General features: G+C 39.5%; 1 protein-coding gene across 2 annotated transcripts in view; it reads right to left on the bottom strand.

The window, feature by feature from the left end:
• The window catches only part of LOC308496516 (protein associated with UVRAG as autophagy enhancer-like), a 34,839-nt gene that overhangs the window by 9,599 nt on the left and 8,712 nt on the right, over positions 1-16,528 (bottom strand). Inside the window, exons 1-9 of one of the 2 annotated variants that reach the window (XM_081045993.1) lie at positions 14,789-14,965; positions 12,831-13,444; positions 9,882-9,964; positions 9,151-9,361; positions 6,969-7,067; positions 6,460-6,520; positions 5,783-5,915; positions 4,520-4,665; positions 3,432-3,496 (exon numbers count right to left, since the gene is read on the bottom strand). In XM_081045993.1, the coding sequence (XP_080902119.1) occupies positions 3,432-3,496; positions 4,520-4,665; positions 5,783-5,915; positions 6,460-6,520; positions 6,969-7,067; positions 9,151-9,361; positions 9,882-9,964; positions 12,831-13,350 (1,318 nt within the window). In that variant the 5' untranslated portion in view covers positions 13,351-13,444; positions 14,789-14,965. Of the gene's footprint in view, positions 1-3,431; positions 3,497-4,519; positions 4,666-5,782; positions 5,916-6,459; positions 6,521-6,968; positions 7,068-9,150; positions 9,362-9,881; positions 9,965-12,830; positions 13,445-14,788; positions 14,966-16,528 lie in introns of those variants that run through there. The other variant, XM_081045994.1, reaches the window with a different exon arrangement.

The following is a 16,528-nucleotide window of genomic DNA, read 5'->3' on the forward strand; positions in this document are numbered from 1 at the left end:
CTGGACAGCACATTAGCACTGTGCTTAGAGGCATTTCAAACAGCTAAATCACCGAAAGAAAGCTCAAAAATATTTTATGTTTTTAAAGGCACGAAACAGACCGTGAAAAACCCTGTTTACTGTATGAGCTAAAACAAGGCAGAGCACTGCTCTGCTCAGCTTCAGCTGGGAACGTGTGCGTCCAGCAACGCAAATTTCAGGTGACTCAAATTTTTCAGTGTTTTGTGCCTATCTGTGAATGACTGAAAACACAATGAGTTGGATTTTGGAGTTACAAATAAGTTTCAGGGAGCACGTGAATTCGCTAATATGGAATTTGTGAATAATGAGGGTTAACCATAAGTACATATGAGTTTGTACATACGAGTACACTATTATTAAACTCTGAATTAATTATGTGACATCTCTGTAGGGTTGACAAATTATCTGTTAAGAACTTATTAAGTACCTAGTAATTATGTCTGGGTTCTCAAATTTGAAACTTTGAAAAGTCTATTGTATTGCATCTATTTTCCACACTGGATGAAGTTTTCTGGTGCGCAGATAACGAGTATGACTTTGCCTATGATAGGGCCTTGATACATTTTATATTAAATGGGCAAAAGAGGAGCTATACCCTGGCCTCTGAACTCTATGTTTCTGATCAAACTTAGCAATATGAAGAAAAACAGAAAGGGCCTATAAATTTTCCGGATATAATTCATCTTTAACATCTAAAATCCTAACATTCTAATATCCAGTCACTCATTCATCAAGGAATGTATACTAAGCATTCCATTATCAATACAGAATAAATTATGTCTATCTCTTTTGGTTAAAACAGAACAAAAAACCCAGACCAGTGGTTTTTAACCAGGAGTGATTTTTTTCACCCCAAGGGACATTTGGAAATGTCTAGAGACTTTTTGGGTTGTCAGAATGCGGAGCTGCTAGTGGCATCTAGTAATGCTGCTAAATATTCTACAGTGCACAGGACAGCACCCCACAACAAAATTAATAAGACCGAGGCTAAGAAACCCTGCTCTGAACCACAACTGTTCTCATTTAGGAAAAGTCAGTATCATAGGAAAAAAATAGGAGGCAGCAATTTTAAAACAATGCTGACGAATAGAACTTTCTGTGAGGATGGAAATGCTCTGTATCTGTGCTGTCCAATAAATACAGTAGCTGCTAGCCACATGTGGCTACTGAGCACTTGAAATGTAGCTAGTGTCACTGAAGAACCGGATTTTTAATTTCAGTTAATTTAAATTTAATTTTAAGTAGTCACAGGGGACAGCGACTACCATATTGGAGAGTGCAGTTCTAGAATATAGCTGACTAAAGAATAACCAAATGAAATAGATGAAACTTTGTTGGAACCTGGATGGAAAAATTAGCTATAAATGGCATCTTAAGGGCAACAAATGAACATGGACTAGTATTAGACAATATTAGAGAACTGCTATTTTCTTTGGTGTGATAACTGTTCATAATCCTTATCGTTAGGATCTGCTGAAGTCTGAAGGGTAAAATGTCATATTGTCTACTGCTCACTTTTCAAATGTTTCTATATGTGTGAGAACGGAGAATACAAAGGGGACATGAAAACTAAATTCAATGTGGAATTCTGGATTGGACCCAGGAACAAACAGAGAATAAAATTCAGAAAAGTCTGTAGTTAGTTGACAGGATTGTACCAATGCTAATTTCTCAGTTTTAATAATTATACTATCATTATTATGTTAACATTAGGGGAAGCTAGGTGAATTGAAGGATACACAGGATGTATGTACTATTTTTGCAACTCTTCTGTAAATCTAAAATTATCTCAAAATGAAGTTTAAAAAAATTATCCTAAGAGTGTCTACTATCTTTGCAACTCTTTTGTAAGTCTAAAATAGTCTCAAAATAAAAAGTTAAAAAAGCATTACCCTAAGAACTATAAGAATTTCATAGGAAAAGTCCAAAATTGTTTACATGGTTGATAATACCTCCACAATCTATGCTCTGCTTATCTCTGCAGCATGTTTTCTTCTCTCATGCTGACTCTCCAGTCACACAGCATGTCTTTGCAATAGCCTCTGGCCCTTTGGACAGGATGACTCCCTCCACCCCACCCCCACACTCTTTTGGGGATAATCACTTATAAAATTTCTCACTCCCAGCCCAAGCTCCATCAAGTTCCCTTGCTGTAAATCCCATAGCACTCTTAACTTTCTCTGCATTCATCTTCATTGTTATTTACTTGGCTGATGACTGTGTCTTCCTGTAAGCAAGCTCCATGAAGGAAGGACCGTGATTGCATCAACAATGGAGACTCACATCTCCGTATTGGTATAAACTCAGGGAGTACTTGAAAAGTTAGTGGAATCGTAGTCATGTGTTCATAGTTTCTAACTTGCACGTTCAATATTTACTGAGGCACCAGAATACAGTGGTTCACCAAATAGACTAGCTGGGAAGATGAGTTATTTATTTGATGTGTGGCAGGCATTGTCATTCAACATGGAAGAAGAAGCCCAGATGGATTTCTTCTTTCTATTTTGATTTCTTGAGGTAGAGGTCCTCAAAGTCTCTTTCCTTCCAAGATGCCTATCAAAGGCCAAGGGAACCCTTTCCAGCAAAGCTCGTCTTCCTGGCTTTCCACAGGTCAGTCTTATGGACACCCTCAGAGCAGAGCAAGTGATTCCCAGTCTCAAGTGTTAACTTGTATTCCTGACTGGGGGAAGCCTGATTTCCTAGGCCTCAACTGGCCCAGGAATGATCCGCTCAAGGCCAATTCCTCAAACCCTCTCTGAGGAGTTTGGAAAGGTCCTTGGTAAACCATTTGATCATTCAATGAATTTATCTTCTGAGGACCAACTGTGCGCCAGGTAACCTTGTAGAAGCAGGGGATAAAGCAATGAATAAAACAGACAACACGTCTTAGAGGCAGACAGACAATAATAAGAAAACTCAGTCAAATCTAAAAAGGTATTTGATAGATAAGTCCTAGAATAAAATAACAAGAAGGAACGGTAATATAACGCATACATTTGTATGTTGGTGGCAAGGTGGACATTTCCAATAGGGCACCCAGGAAAAATCTTGTAACTTTTGAGGGAAGATGTGAAGGAAGTAAGGGAACCAGCCTTGGGGATGTCATTCCAGAGAGAGAAAACCACGAAAGCAAATCCAAGTCAGGAATGAGCCTTCCACCTTCAAGGACCAGTAGGGAGGCCACGTGGCTGGAGCTGAATGCCCAATGGGGAGGGAACTAGAAAAGTCTGAGAGGCCAGTCACATAGTGTTGTAAGTCACGACGGCCTCTTCATGAAAGAGAGGGCAACATTACAAAGCTCTTACACTAACTTCTCACCAAAGGCATCTCACACATCAATGCATTGCCCAATTCCATTATTCTCTGCCCTGTTATCACATAATAAACAGGGAGTCCATTTCTTTACTTACTAGGTTCTATTGGAGTTCCACAGCCAGCACAGAAAAAATTCTGGGCTGCCACCACGAGATCCCTCCTGAGTACAGAAAACAGTAACAGTTAAATTTCAGAAAAAAAAACAAAACAAAAAACAATGGAGCATTTTTCACTGATTAGAAAGTGGGACACCATGATACTTTCCTTGGCTTGGGGACTTTTTTTGTTTTTTTCATGTGGGAAAGAAATAGAATAACTCAATAGAGTTTTCTAGTTGAAATCCCTGGGTGTTTTAAAGGCCCCTGCTACCACCAAAGCAGAAGTCAGAACCACAAAGAACACTTCCACCAGGGGTCTGCAGAGACTTGTCACGGCACATGCAGGATCCTCTTTCCGGAGAGGATAGACACAGGTACACAGGAAGAACGTTTGCATAGCCATGAAACAAAGAGGTCATGCACTTGGGAAGTTCACTAACAGATCCAAGGAAATAAGAGACAATGTGAGATCAAACTATACAACATTTCTGGTGAGAGACAGTCCAATGAAGTGTTCTCTATTGAACTGTGGGTGCCACAATTTCACTCGTGATTTAGAAATACTGAGAAAGTTGCGAAATTTTGTTATAGTTTAGGGTCAGCGACAATGGTCATGGTAAAAATATGCAGAACCCTACCCATGTGCCTTTTAACTACAAGAGCTCTCCCCAGGATTAAATTTCCTTTAAAAAACTGTATTCATTGATTTTTATTCCACATTGCACTGGAAAATAGAGTGGTCTAGTCTTTTTAAATTATTGTATATGATTTTTCAGGTTCAATATGAGCTCCTTAAAAAAATCCCCTTTAAGCCTATTTAATTTTAGTTGCTATGTCATGTTCATAATTAGGACACTTAGATAAATTCTCAACTTGTCAGAACGTACAGAGAGCCCCCCAAAAGCCCATGATAAACAGGGTGCCGAGAAAGCTAACTCAGAAAAATATGCCCAACTTTCCTTTTCCTAAAACAAATTTTCCTTTGTCCCTCAGCGTTCCTTCACCTTTTTCCACAAAGCGTCAGGTGGGAACCACCACAACCTGTTCTAACTGGATTGGAGGCCCAAGCAGCAACCCAGACATACTTGAGCGGTGGGTGGACATCAACTATGACTTGAAATCTCGGGGGTGTCCAGTCTTTGGTCCCTCTGAGCCTCGACTTAAATTTAATTTTCTTTACAACGTCCACACTGGATTCAAAGTCTTGCTGGATACACTCTTCATTTACAACCTGCATGACACGGGAGGGGACTTAGGGATAACTTAAACATGCATATTCCAGGAACGGATATTAAAAAGGCATTCACAGATGTGTTTCTATCATTACAATTTACCATGAAAAATTAAAACTGCTTTCAATCGAACTGAAGGACATGGCAGGCAAGAGCCTTTCATGGGATCTAAAGCCATTCGCGGAAACATTGCTTTAAACAGCACCCAGATGGGATCATTTTTCTTAGTTTCTTAGTTTTTTGAGTTATTTGTTTCCAGACTTCAAAAATTATGGTAAGTAGGTCACTGTGACCTGGAATGCTTTCATGCACAGCAGAGCCTTCCACCTCTTAGTCAACGGGCTGACAGATGCTGTCAATCAGAACTCCTGTAGTTGTCATACTTACCCAGAAATAGCTCTTTTAAGCCCATTCCCCTCTTTGGCTTCCCTCAGAACCCTTAAGCTTTCCTATTAGAATTTAAAATCCAAACTCCTCAAATTAGTATTCTACATCCTGCACAACTGGGCCACTATCATTCCAGCCTTATTTTCCAGGAAGATCAATGACCACCCACCCCCCAACCACACACAGATACACACAAACACATGTTATGCAACCATACCAAACCACTTTGCTCAATAAACACCCCAACACACCTCCATGTTACTTTTGCTTCAGCTGCCCTTTGCTTCCCTGCATTTCCAGAGTGCTATTTGCATACCCCTATTTTAGCCTTTGCCACAAAGTTTTCTGCCCCCCGGCACCAGGGGCTGCATGCTGTCAGAGGGAAGAGTATTCTACAGGGAACCAGCCCAGACTTTCAAATTAGGCAGCCTGAGGCCTGACTCCTGTTCCACTGGCTGGCCCTGCTGAGGGTCTGCAACTAACACTTTAAAACAAAAATAACAACAGCGTCTACCTAATAGGATCTTTATGAGGACTAAAATGTGAATTGCTGAGCACAGTCCCTGGTGCCTAATAAACACTCAGTAAATATCAGATTTATCCTTCCTCTTTGTCCTTCCCCAACACCCAGCAACCATACAAGAAAACGCATACATGTCTGAAGTGAACAGCAGGCAAAATGAGAATTTAGGAAATTTCAATGCAAGGTCAACTTATTTTTATACTTACTATTGAGCCAGCTGCACTCAGGGAACCTGCTAGGTGATAATTAACTTGTGACAACATCCAACACTTCCGGAATACTCGGTATAATTCTTTGGCTATTAGCTCAGCAGAATTGAAGTTTGGCTCATAAGTGACACTGAAATGTAAGAGATGCAGAAAATTAAAAAGTATATTCATGAGGAGTATGTTAAGGGTCTTCTTCAGGTTTTCAACTGTCCTTCCCTCTCCCAGAAAGGCATAGGAGACGTCATATAAGACCAGGCACCAATGGTTATCCTACTTAACACAATTCCTCCATGCTTAACTGAACAGCGCTTATTTATTGAGGGTGCCATGAATGGGTGATATGGTGAAAAGAGCACTGGATTTACAGTTGGAAGACCTGAGTTCAGGTCCTACCTGTGTTATTTGACAGCATTGTGTCAGTTTCTACATCTATAAAATGGGTTTTAAAAAAAACACCACCCAGCTTATCCAGGAAGATTAAATAAGAATGTATACAAAAGTCTTTTAAACACTATAAAAATACTATAGAAACTTGAGTGGTTATTATTTTATTTCTACATAATAATCCATGTCATTGGAACTGGCTGAAAATGGCCTGAGGTGTCAGAGGCCTGGAGCGTCTCAGAAGTGATGGCCCAGGGGTCTATGAGAAAGCGGATATGGAAGAGAGATACCTCTTAGAGGAGCTGCAGGAACATCCACAGGTTTCTGTGATATTGTTAAACTCTCCAAGTTCTGTGGGAAAAGAGTAGTGAAGTCTTTTAGTCTGTTTCATTTAGTTATTTTATGAAAACAGAAAAATAGCTCCCTGCATTTCAGAAAGAACCAGTTTTCCGTATCTCCACACTTCAAGCTCTTTTAGGTTTCTATTATGAGATTTCAGCTAATGACCAAAGATGGGATTTCAAAATATACTCATCTGAAATTTCACCAAAATATAATTGACAGGCCAAACAGACATCAGACCATGATTATCTGCTTTTGCATTCAATTCTACAAGTGAGATGGGGAGATTCACTACCAAGACTGTCTTATTTTTTCATATCAGTGATATAATCTGATTTTGGGAGAAGTTTCTCTAAATGCCACAATATTGCGGTATTGCGTGTGATCCCTATCAGTATGTGGGGGAGGGCCGAGGGCACAGGCATCTAGTCACAGCTGATGAATTCCCAAACCTTACCTACAATAACAAATTCATCAAGGTCACATTTGCACTCTTTCACCACATCACAGTAAGCAGGTGTTTTAACCACTGGGCTGACCTGTAATACAGCACAACCTAGAGAGAGACAGGAAAGGGTTTCACCAACAAGAAGAAAAAAGTACACAACCTGAAATACCCAGCTGTATAGAAATTGGGAATCAAAAGGGCTGAGGTTACTTTAAAAGAATTTGGAACTTCTGTTTCAAGAATTACAAAACTGCAAGGAGCTATTTTTCTGTTGTTCCTGCATTCACTATGAACAAGTGAAATAGATTGATGAGTATGAGAGGGTTCATAAGAGTAATCTGCCTACTTTTACCTATGTGTGAAAATTTCTATAATACAAAATTTTCAAAAATGAAAGGAGAAAACAACAATCTCAGCTTCACAGTGAGGCCAAGAGTATATGTAACATAAATACTGTACTGCATTGAATAGCGCCCCACCACCTGCTCCCCAAAACCATGTCTACGCAGATACTGGGAACGTGACCTTGTTTGGAAATAGGGTATTTGCAGATATAGTCAAGATGAGGTCATACTGGATTAGGGTGAGCCCTAAATCCAATGACTGATGTCATAAAAAGAGGGAAATAGACAGAAGGCCACGTGAAGACGGAGGCAGAGACTGGAGTGAATGTGTCTACAAGCCAAGGCTCACCAAGGATTGCAGGCAACCACTAGAAGCTGGGAGAGAGGCCTGGAGCAGATTCCCCCTGACAGCCTCCAGAAAGAATCCACCCTTCCCATCCCACAACTTCATTTCTGACTTCTGCCCTCCACAGCTGTGAGAGAATAGATTTCTATTGTTTTAAGCCACCCAGTTTGTGGCATTTTGTTATAGCAGCCCTCGGAAACTAATATAAATACGAGCATGTTCATACTTTTCTATCTCTAAGACCAGTCTGGCGAATTATCCTAAGAATGTCATTAAAAAGAGAAAAAAATGATGAAAGAGGAACGCTTTGATCATAAAGGAGCTAGCTGCAGTCCATTTAAAATATTAAAATATCGAAAGCTACTTAAATGCCAAATAATAGGGAACTGATTTTGTAAATCACTGTTAACTCAAGATATATACCATCACTGAAAAATGTGAAAGCCATAACATGAAAAACTGAACGTAAAACACTGTTAATATAATCATATTATTGATGCAATTACATTAACCTGAAATACAATTACAATGGAACTGTATTCACTTGAATAAACATAGAAATGAATACAGTTGTTTAGGGAGGTATTCTAGCCCGTAGGTTACAAGAGGTTCTGTGAATGGCTTGGTAGTGGACTGGCTGGCTTAACACCGCACTGTCCCATCCCAGCCAGGTAACCACAGACAATCAACTTCTCAGCTTCGGTTTCCTCATGGATAAAATGCGGGCAATTTCACCTGAGTCCATGTTTCTAACATTCTTGATTACAAGCCACAGTAACATACAATTTACATTGCAACCTAGTATAAACACAAATATATATTTAACTGTGAAAAAAGTTCCAGGAAGCATTGCTCACCCTAAATGAGATACTCACTGATACTTTCTATTCTTTTTTTTTTTTAATGCTCTCATGACCAACCTGAAATCTGAAGAACACTGATCTACCTCATGGAGTAATATCTATCACCATAAATGTCACACGAGTGGTACTTCATAAAAGATAAATATCTTATTTGGATGGTAGAAATATCTTAAAATTTCTTTAAACATTCATTTTTAAAAAAAAAAAAATTTCAGCTAAACATAGTATCCATTCAACCATTCAACAAATATTTACTAAACACCTATTTCAGACAAGGCGTTATGCTGAATGCAAATACAGATAAGACAAATTCTCATCCATCAAAGAATTTAAAATCACATGAGCGTCTGAGATACTGACACACTTGACCACAAGAAAACACAGCTGCATGTTGTGGGCCTGAAGAAGTTCAGAAATCCAAGAAAACAAGCAAACAAACAAACAAACAAACAAAAAGCACATCAGTTTAACCGCTGATAGGAGCATGCTCACCAATCCCAAACCCACCGGGCAGCTATGGTGAGGACAGGTTACTCCAGAACTTTTAGACAAAGGATTCAAAGATGTACTTCTAGACAGAGGAGATAGATGTACGTGGAGACTACAGCATAAAGCCTTCACATATTTACCCCACTTGCCTTCATAGCCACTGTCGGAAGAAGTGGAAGACCCAGACTCTTGCTTTATGTTGGTATAAAAGGTCACTTCAGAGTCAGCTTGATCATTCCCAAGTGACCCACTGGCTTCTTCAGTATTCCAGTTCTCCATGTACTGTTGACTCAGGATGTGACACTTCATTTTCTCTATTGCTGATATCATCAAATCTGCAGCATAAAAGTGGGCATTCTCCTGCAGAAAAGAAAAATGAATATGCTTGTTAAAATACAGGCATAATCAATTTTTTTTCATTAAGGCATATTAGATTTAAAAATCAAGAGGCTGTGGAGTTAATGCATAGAAATATAAATGTTCATTTAACTGAATTATCATAGGTCATTACATGAAGTATAGCCCATATCTTCCAGAGACATACAATTTAGCCCACTGTAATCAACAGACCACCCAATTTAAATTTCTTGTGATCTAAAAACTTAGGTTGGTGGTGACCCAATGGTTGACATCATTTATCAGTCATGGCAGACTTTCTAGATGAGTGCAGACACTGCCTCAGAGCCCTTCTTAGTTTGGGGCTTCTGGGAGCCTCTATCAGTCAAATGCTGAAATGAAACCTATTTGCCATGCCTCATCAGGTGAAATCTCCAGATTTAAATCAGAATAGCACTACCTAAGGGGTTAACAGTCTGTGTGTTTAAAAACAAACAAACAAACAAACAAACAAACAAACAAACCACGAAGAAGATATATTTACCTTTTCTACATCAACAGGGAGCACGAATGTTTCTGGTGAAAAGGAATTCAAAGAACTGCTTCTTCCACTGACTTTAAAAGCACCTGTCAATACAGCATGTTACTAAACATGGAGAAAAATAAATCCAAAGATTATCTAAGAGAACAAAACAATTCTAGGGAGTGGCTTTTAAATACTTTATTTTTTTTTTTAACAATTTAGCGCAATTCTAGAATAAATTAGGATGACCAAAGAAGAATGACTCTGCTGGTGGGAGGACTTGCAGATATTGCCTGAATGGTGATCATTTCTGTGAGAGAGGCTAGTGGAGTAACAAGGAAGACACAGAAAAAACACTGCAATGGAGGAGACCAATGTGGCCAAGATGGAAGAGAAGAAGGTCATGGAAACTTCTTAAAGGAGATAAAGAAGGGAAAGAAGGAACAGTCTAGAAGCAGGGCCATAAGAATTATGGGATCACTTGTCCAACTCAACTGCAATTGACCATAACTTCCTGTTTGCAGAAACAAAGTATCTGAAAAATGTCAGCATCGCTTGTCTAAATGTCTTCCCCCAATCAAAAACAAGAAGAAACTGCAGAGGTTATATTCAGTTGACTCATCCACTCGGCACCCTCCATTACTGGCAGTGAACACCAGCAAAACACAAATGATTTCTGTCATGTGATTTCTTATTTGCATTTAAGGCAAAACATTTCTGAGAGTCCTAAGAGCTGTGTTGTCCCAACCTGCTAAATTAGAATAAAATGCTACAGATGTCTTGATGATTATACAACTGTCAGGATGACAAACAGAGAGACAAGCAAGCAGGATCACTCAAATCTCTTGCCTCATCTTCAAGAATGTTCCACAGAACACTTTGGACTCTTAGTTTCAGAAGCCATCTGGGCTGGGCAAACTTTTCCTGAAAAAGACTACTCGGTAGTAAATATGGTAGGTTCTGAGGTCCATACAGCATCTGTTCCAACTACTCAGGTCTGCCACTGTAGTGAGAAAGCAGCTATAGACAGAACAAAGCTTCATTTGTAAAACCAGGAAGCTGGCTGGATTTCACCCAAAGGTCATAGTTTTTGGACACTGGGTATGGAGGAAAAAGCACAGAGACCTGGACAGTGTGGATTCCAGTTGCAGCTCTCCATGCAGCAGCGGTGCCTCTGCATTAAAATATCCTCATCCCTTAAATAGGGATAACCATTTATTAGAGGAGATTAAAGGAGGTAAAGAAAGTGCTTTGTAAATGTATAGATCATAGACAAATGAAGGAACCGTGGAATTGTTTCTGACTGCCTCCAGAAATGCTTACCTTCCCCACCCTATTATCTAGAAAAGGAAAAATCCTGCTACTGCCACTTGAAATGCAGCAGTCGCAGGGATATCCCATGTCCTAGTGGCAAGTGCCTGTTCTCTCCATTGCTGCCCCACACCCAAGAAAGAACTAGATCATTCGGGATTGCTTTCTTTCTTTTTTTTTAATCCCATGGAATGAATCCCCTTACCAAGTTTAAGAGATACTTCCAAAAGACTGACTTGTTTTTAAAGGCACTAAGATCACTGGGGTCACTGTCTTTGGACAGAGGGGCTGAGGTACCTGTTTTCTATCTGGGAGAAAGACAAAGCTATAGGATAATTTTGAATTGCAGAACCACTTCCTATGCAATGACTCAACAGAAGATTTTGGGCAGGGGTATGCGAGGCCCCTAAAGATCACCTACCATCACGTTTAGCGTCTTGATGGTGGTTTGTGGGGCAGAGGGCTTTCCTTTTTCTTCATGTTCTCCCCACCCTCCCCTGTGGGACAATTTAGTGGGAGATGAATCTCTTAGCAACTACTAAATTTCCAAGTTGCTGAGAACTATCCGGGCAGGTGAGAAAAAAGACAAAAAGAAGGCCTCTAATTAGTGTTTCATTTTGCTCAAATTTGATTATCTCAAAATCGGCTCATTGAAAGACTGCCCCAAATCTGCTATTCTTAAGCAATTAATAATATGTTAAAGATTGTCATCATATTTGACTTTTATTTGTGCTATTGGAAAGTCTCCAATAGCACAAATAAACCCCATATTTTAGGAAAGGAAAAGAACTGGTTCCTGCTAGTGAGAGATAAATAAATACATCTATACGTACACACATATAAACTCACACACACATAGGCAGGCTGGCAACTTTTCAAACTGTTTTGAAGGAAAAAACTTCATTGACTAAATTCATTTGAGTTAGGGTTCTAACAGAAATATAAATTAACTCAAAGTACGAATATAACATAATGAATATGTAAAAATAAAATAAGCATGCTACAGATTTATAACTACAATAGCTAATTTATTGACTCTTACCTGGCATTTTGCATGGGCTGTTTCCTTTTAGGAATTTTGGTATTTTAAGAATAACAATATGCATTAGCATGTAGATGGGGAGCCCTTGTTTTCATTTAAAACAAGGTATTAAATAGCATTTGGGGAATTGTGGTTACTGTTTTTAAATCTTACTGTTTTCTAGTCACACTCTATCCAGGTATATATAACAGGTGAGGTGAGTTTATCTCCTAGTAAGCACCGGTATGCAACGGGCCCACTCTGTCTGAAAACACCTTCCACCAACACAGAACTGACAGCACTTCCAGTGTCTCCCTTGTAGACAATGAGCTGGAAGTTCCTGAAGGCACACACCAGCTCAAAGATGGCAGATGGCATTATCAACTACATTGAGCTACGATGACATTTCCCCACAGTCTACGGAGAAAGGAAATACTTCATTTCACCAGCTGTGATGGTCCAGGTAGCTGGGCCAAAGAGACTATTAAATGAGCTAATGCACAGGCTTCTGGTCCAAGTGGAAAGCCATGACCTTTTTTTCTCCTGAGGAAGGCAGTCAGACAGGCTTTAGACCTTTAGACCCAGACAAAGCAGCTATGTGAACGAACAGGAATGAGGGAAGCCCTGACTAAAGTTACCTTTATCAGTGGAAGCTCTCAGGTGGGAAGGCGTCAAACAAGCACTGTTAGCCTTAGAACGTGGGGAAGCAGTGCACATCCTAGAGCTCGGGAATGGAGACATTCGAGGACAGCGACCCTGGAGCATTGCCCACTCTTGCGTTGAGGTAAAAGGAACGTCACTGCTCTTATTACCTGAGCTGCCCATGGAACCCACAATGGGCTTCGATAATATTGTCCCCATCATGGAGTCCTCAAGAGACGATGGTGAAGGGCCCAAGGGAGAGGCAGCGTGCCCCACAAAGTGGCTGCCATTGTTGCCCATTGTTGGTACCTGAAGAGGCAAATCCTGCAGCTCTTGCTGCACACATTGGGGGTTAATCCAGGCAGCTTTGTGCCTCGTTACCCTGATGTCTGATTGGCAGGGGGGGTGGTCAGAGTCCAGGAGACTGGGCAAACCATCAATGTTGCCACCGTAATTGCTGACCCTTTCCCAGAGGTCCACAGGAGAATCTTGCCGGCCAGAAGACTGTGACACCATCTTCCCAGGCTCAGGGCTGATGTGACTGCCGTTGTATTACTGGATTAGGGCCTTGAATTCACCATGTGGCCAGCTGTGCGGCAGGAGAGCTTATCTGTAGTGAGCAAGAATTATTCAAGATAAATAAGGACTCAATCATATTTTTAACTCCAAATTCCTTTGAAGAGGTAAAAGATGAAAAAAAAAAGTCTGTGTTTTGCCTAAACAGCACAGTAGGTATACTTGGATTTTATATAAATAAATAAATTGGCCATAGCAGCAAATATAGGGGGCATGACATTAGAGTAAGACAGGTTTTTTCAAAACATAAAAATAATTGAAGATTATTTTTATTACAGGATAAAAGGTGTAAGAATACTGCTAATGAAACAATAAAATGTAAAACATCTATGCATTATTCCAATGAAACTAAATGTCAAACCCAAAATGGGAATATCATCTGGGAGTAAAGACGTATTTTCAGTTTCTTGTTTTCATTTAGTTTGCATTTGTAATTCAACAAAGTAGACAATGGCATGTGAGACTGAGGATAATCAATAGCAATAAAAACTTTGTTTCGTGTAACTTACATGAATACTTATTTATATAAGAGCAATATAAATTTATAATTAGCTTTTGATACCTAAAGAACGCAGTATGAATCTAGAATCTATCTTTAAAATTGTCTGCTCACTTTAAGTTCAGTTTTTAGCTTCAGTAAATACAGTAATGATGAAAATGTCAAGAGCTACACAAATGAGAAGTGCTCTCCTCACTGTAATTACAGGCCCAACACGTGTCCTTTTACTGTTCTCCCACTGACCTTCACATTGTAAACCTCAAAGCAACCATCAACAGCAAAAGCGAGGTCAGCAAAGGGAAGGCCTAGAAACAGAAGCAGTCTGCTTAGGCAAGTTTAGCCTACATGAAGGGTGGAGCACCCAGGTACGGGGTGACTGTGAGTTTGGAGTCAGTTCCAGGGCTTTCAATAGTACCATCATTATGTATGTAGATGCCTCCTACATGAATCTCTATTCCTGACCTCCCCAGGCTAGCATATCTAGACATCTGTCTAGTGGGCATTGTGACCTGATACATCCAAAACAGACACTGATTTCCTCCAAACCTGCTCCTCCCTAATTTTCCTCATCTCAGAGAACATACCATACCCTCCAGTAAGTGAGGCTACAAAATATGAGTCATCTCTGATCCTCTCTTTCCCTCTCTTGAACCCATTAGCAAGTGGATATCTATAGCTACCACTCTAGTCTGAGTCACCATCTTCTCCCACCTAGACCTCCTGCCAACTTCTCCATGGGTCTCTCTGCTTTTACTCTTATCTATTTATAATCAAGAGGTATTCAGAGAGATATTTTATAAACCTAAATCAGTTTCCCCTAATCAACTTCTCCCCCCAGTAGCTTCCCATCAAATCTGGACTAAAATCCAAAATTCTTACCTTGTCCTTACGGCATGGTATGTTCCCGTCCTGCACAAACTTTGGAGTCCTACAAGCTCTCGCACATCCTCACGGTACTGTTCTAGTCCCTCTGGCTAGAATGCTCTTTCCCCAAGTGATCACAGCTCTGGCTCCTTCCTGTCTTATTATGTGCCTTGGTTTATGAATTCCTTCCTCAAGAAGACTTTCCTAACTTCCTCTCTTAAAGTAATTCTCTGGTTACTCCCTGTCACGTCACCTCGCTTAATTTTCTTAATAGGACTTCTCAATTTCTGCTTTTTGTTTTGTTTTTTTTTGTTTTTTAGCTTCTTACTGTCATTCCCTTCTATCCCCCTGACTATAAGCTCCATGAGGGCAGGGTCCTTGTCTGTTGTCTGCCAGGTCACAGAGTTGTTTGTATGCAGGGGCTCAATAAAAGTTGTGGACAAAATGAACAAATTCAACAAAGTAGAAATAAAGTCATGAGCTAGAGAAACAAGTTCTGTGCTAAATACAACTGCTCTATTACTGTGGCAGAATTATTCATATGGGGTAGAATTAAATCCATGTTTCATAAAGATATGAAAATTTTCTCCCCTAATGATTACAAATAGACCAAAAGAAGGTACACGGGAAAATTCTATGAAAAATTCTTGGGTTTTCTTAATTTGGAGGCCTTCCACTCTAGGTCATACATTTTGAAGTGATGCAGATATATATATATATATATGTATGTATATGGAGAGAGATCTACTATACATGTCTATGAGTATATCTATCTCTATTTATATTTCTATCTATATATACATATACATGACATCCTAAAAATACTGCAAAAACTCCAAATCACCATTCACAAAATATCACAGGATATGGTGACAACCGGCACAAACTGCTACCCTGAAGTGCTTCATCTTCCTTCTCAGACCTTAAATCTCACCTGGCACCCCTAGTTCTCTTTGTTTCCTCTTCAATAACTTTGGGTGTTGTAATTACAAAAGGAAACCATGACTATGTTTTTATAGAATGCCCAAACACAGAAGCTTAGAGTAAAAAGTGAAGCACTCATTTCACCAAGTCTCACCAACCCTACTTCATTCCCAGACATAACATTGTTTACCATTTTATTTCTTCCAGATCTTTTCCTATGAATTAATGTACATATGTCAGATCAAAAGATACACTTTGTTTTCTGTATACACACACGGGATTACACTGAACACATTCTATTACCTGACTTCTTTTTCTCTCAATGATATGTTTTGAGGGTGTGTATCATATCATTCTTCTTCCCTGTCTTACCACTTTCTATGGTATAAATGTACCATACTTTACTTACCCAGGCTCCTATTGATGGAAATTTATTTTCAGTTTTTCACTATTAAAAAAAATACGCTTGTACAGCAATGACCATCTTTGTTCATGTTGCTTTCTGTTGACTGTCTTTTACCAGATCTCTCCTCCTACTAGTTCCAATTTTAGTTCCGTATCCATAGCTCATGATAACCTCACTATTTCCAAGAGAATTAAGCTGTTAAGGTTATGTTTTCTTCTCAGTTCTCTATGTGTCATATCTATTTTTGTGTGTAGATGATGACATATGTGGAATCATATGAAAAATGCAAAGCCTCAAACAAGTGGTAATAGTGATCCCTATATTTTTTATAAACAGATTAAGGTCAATAGTTCAAAGAGATTGATGTTATTTATGAGTCCCCTGGATACAAAACCGACAACTGCATTGAGCAAAAACAGACTTCC

Source organism: Rhinolophus hipposideros, assembly GCF_964194185.1.
Source record: "Rhinolophus hipposideros genome assembly, chromosome: 4".
NCBI classification, from domain to species: Eukaryota; Metazoa; Chordata; class Mammalia; order Chiroptera; family Rhinolophidae; genus Rhinolophus; species Rhinolophus hipposideros.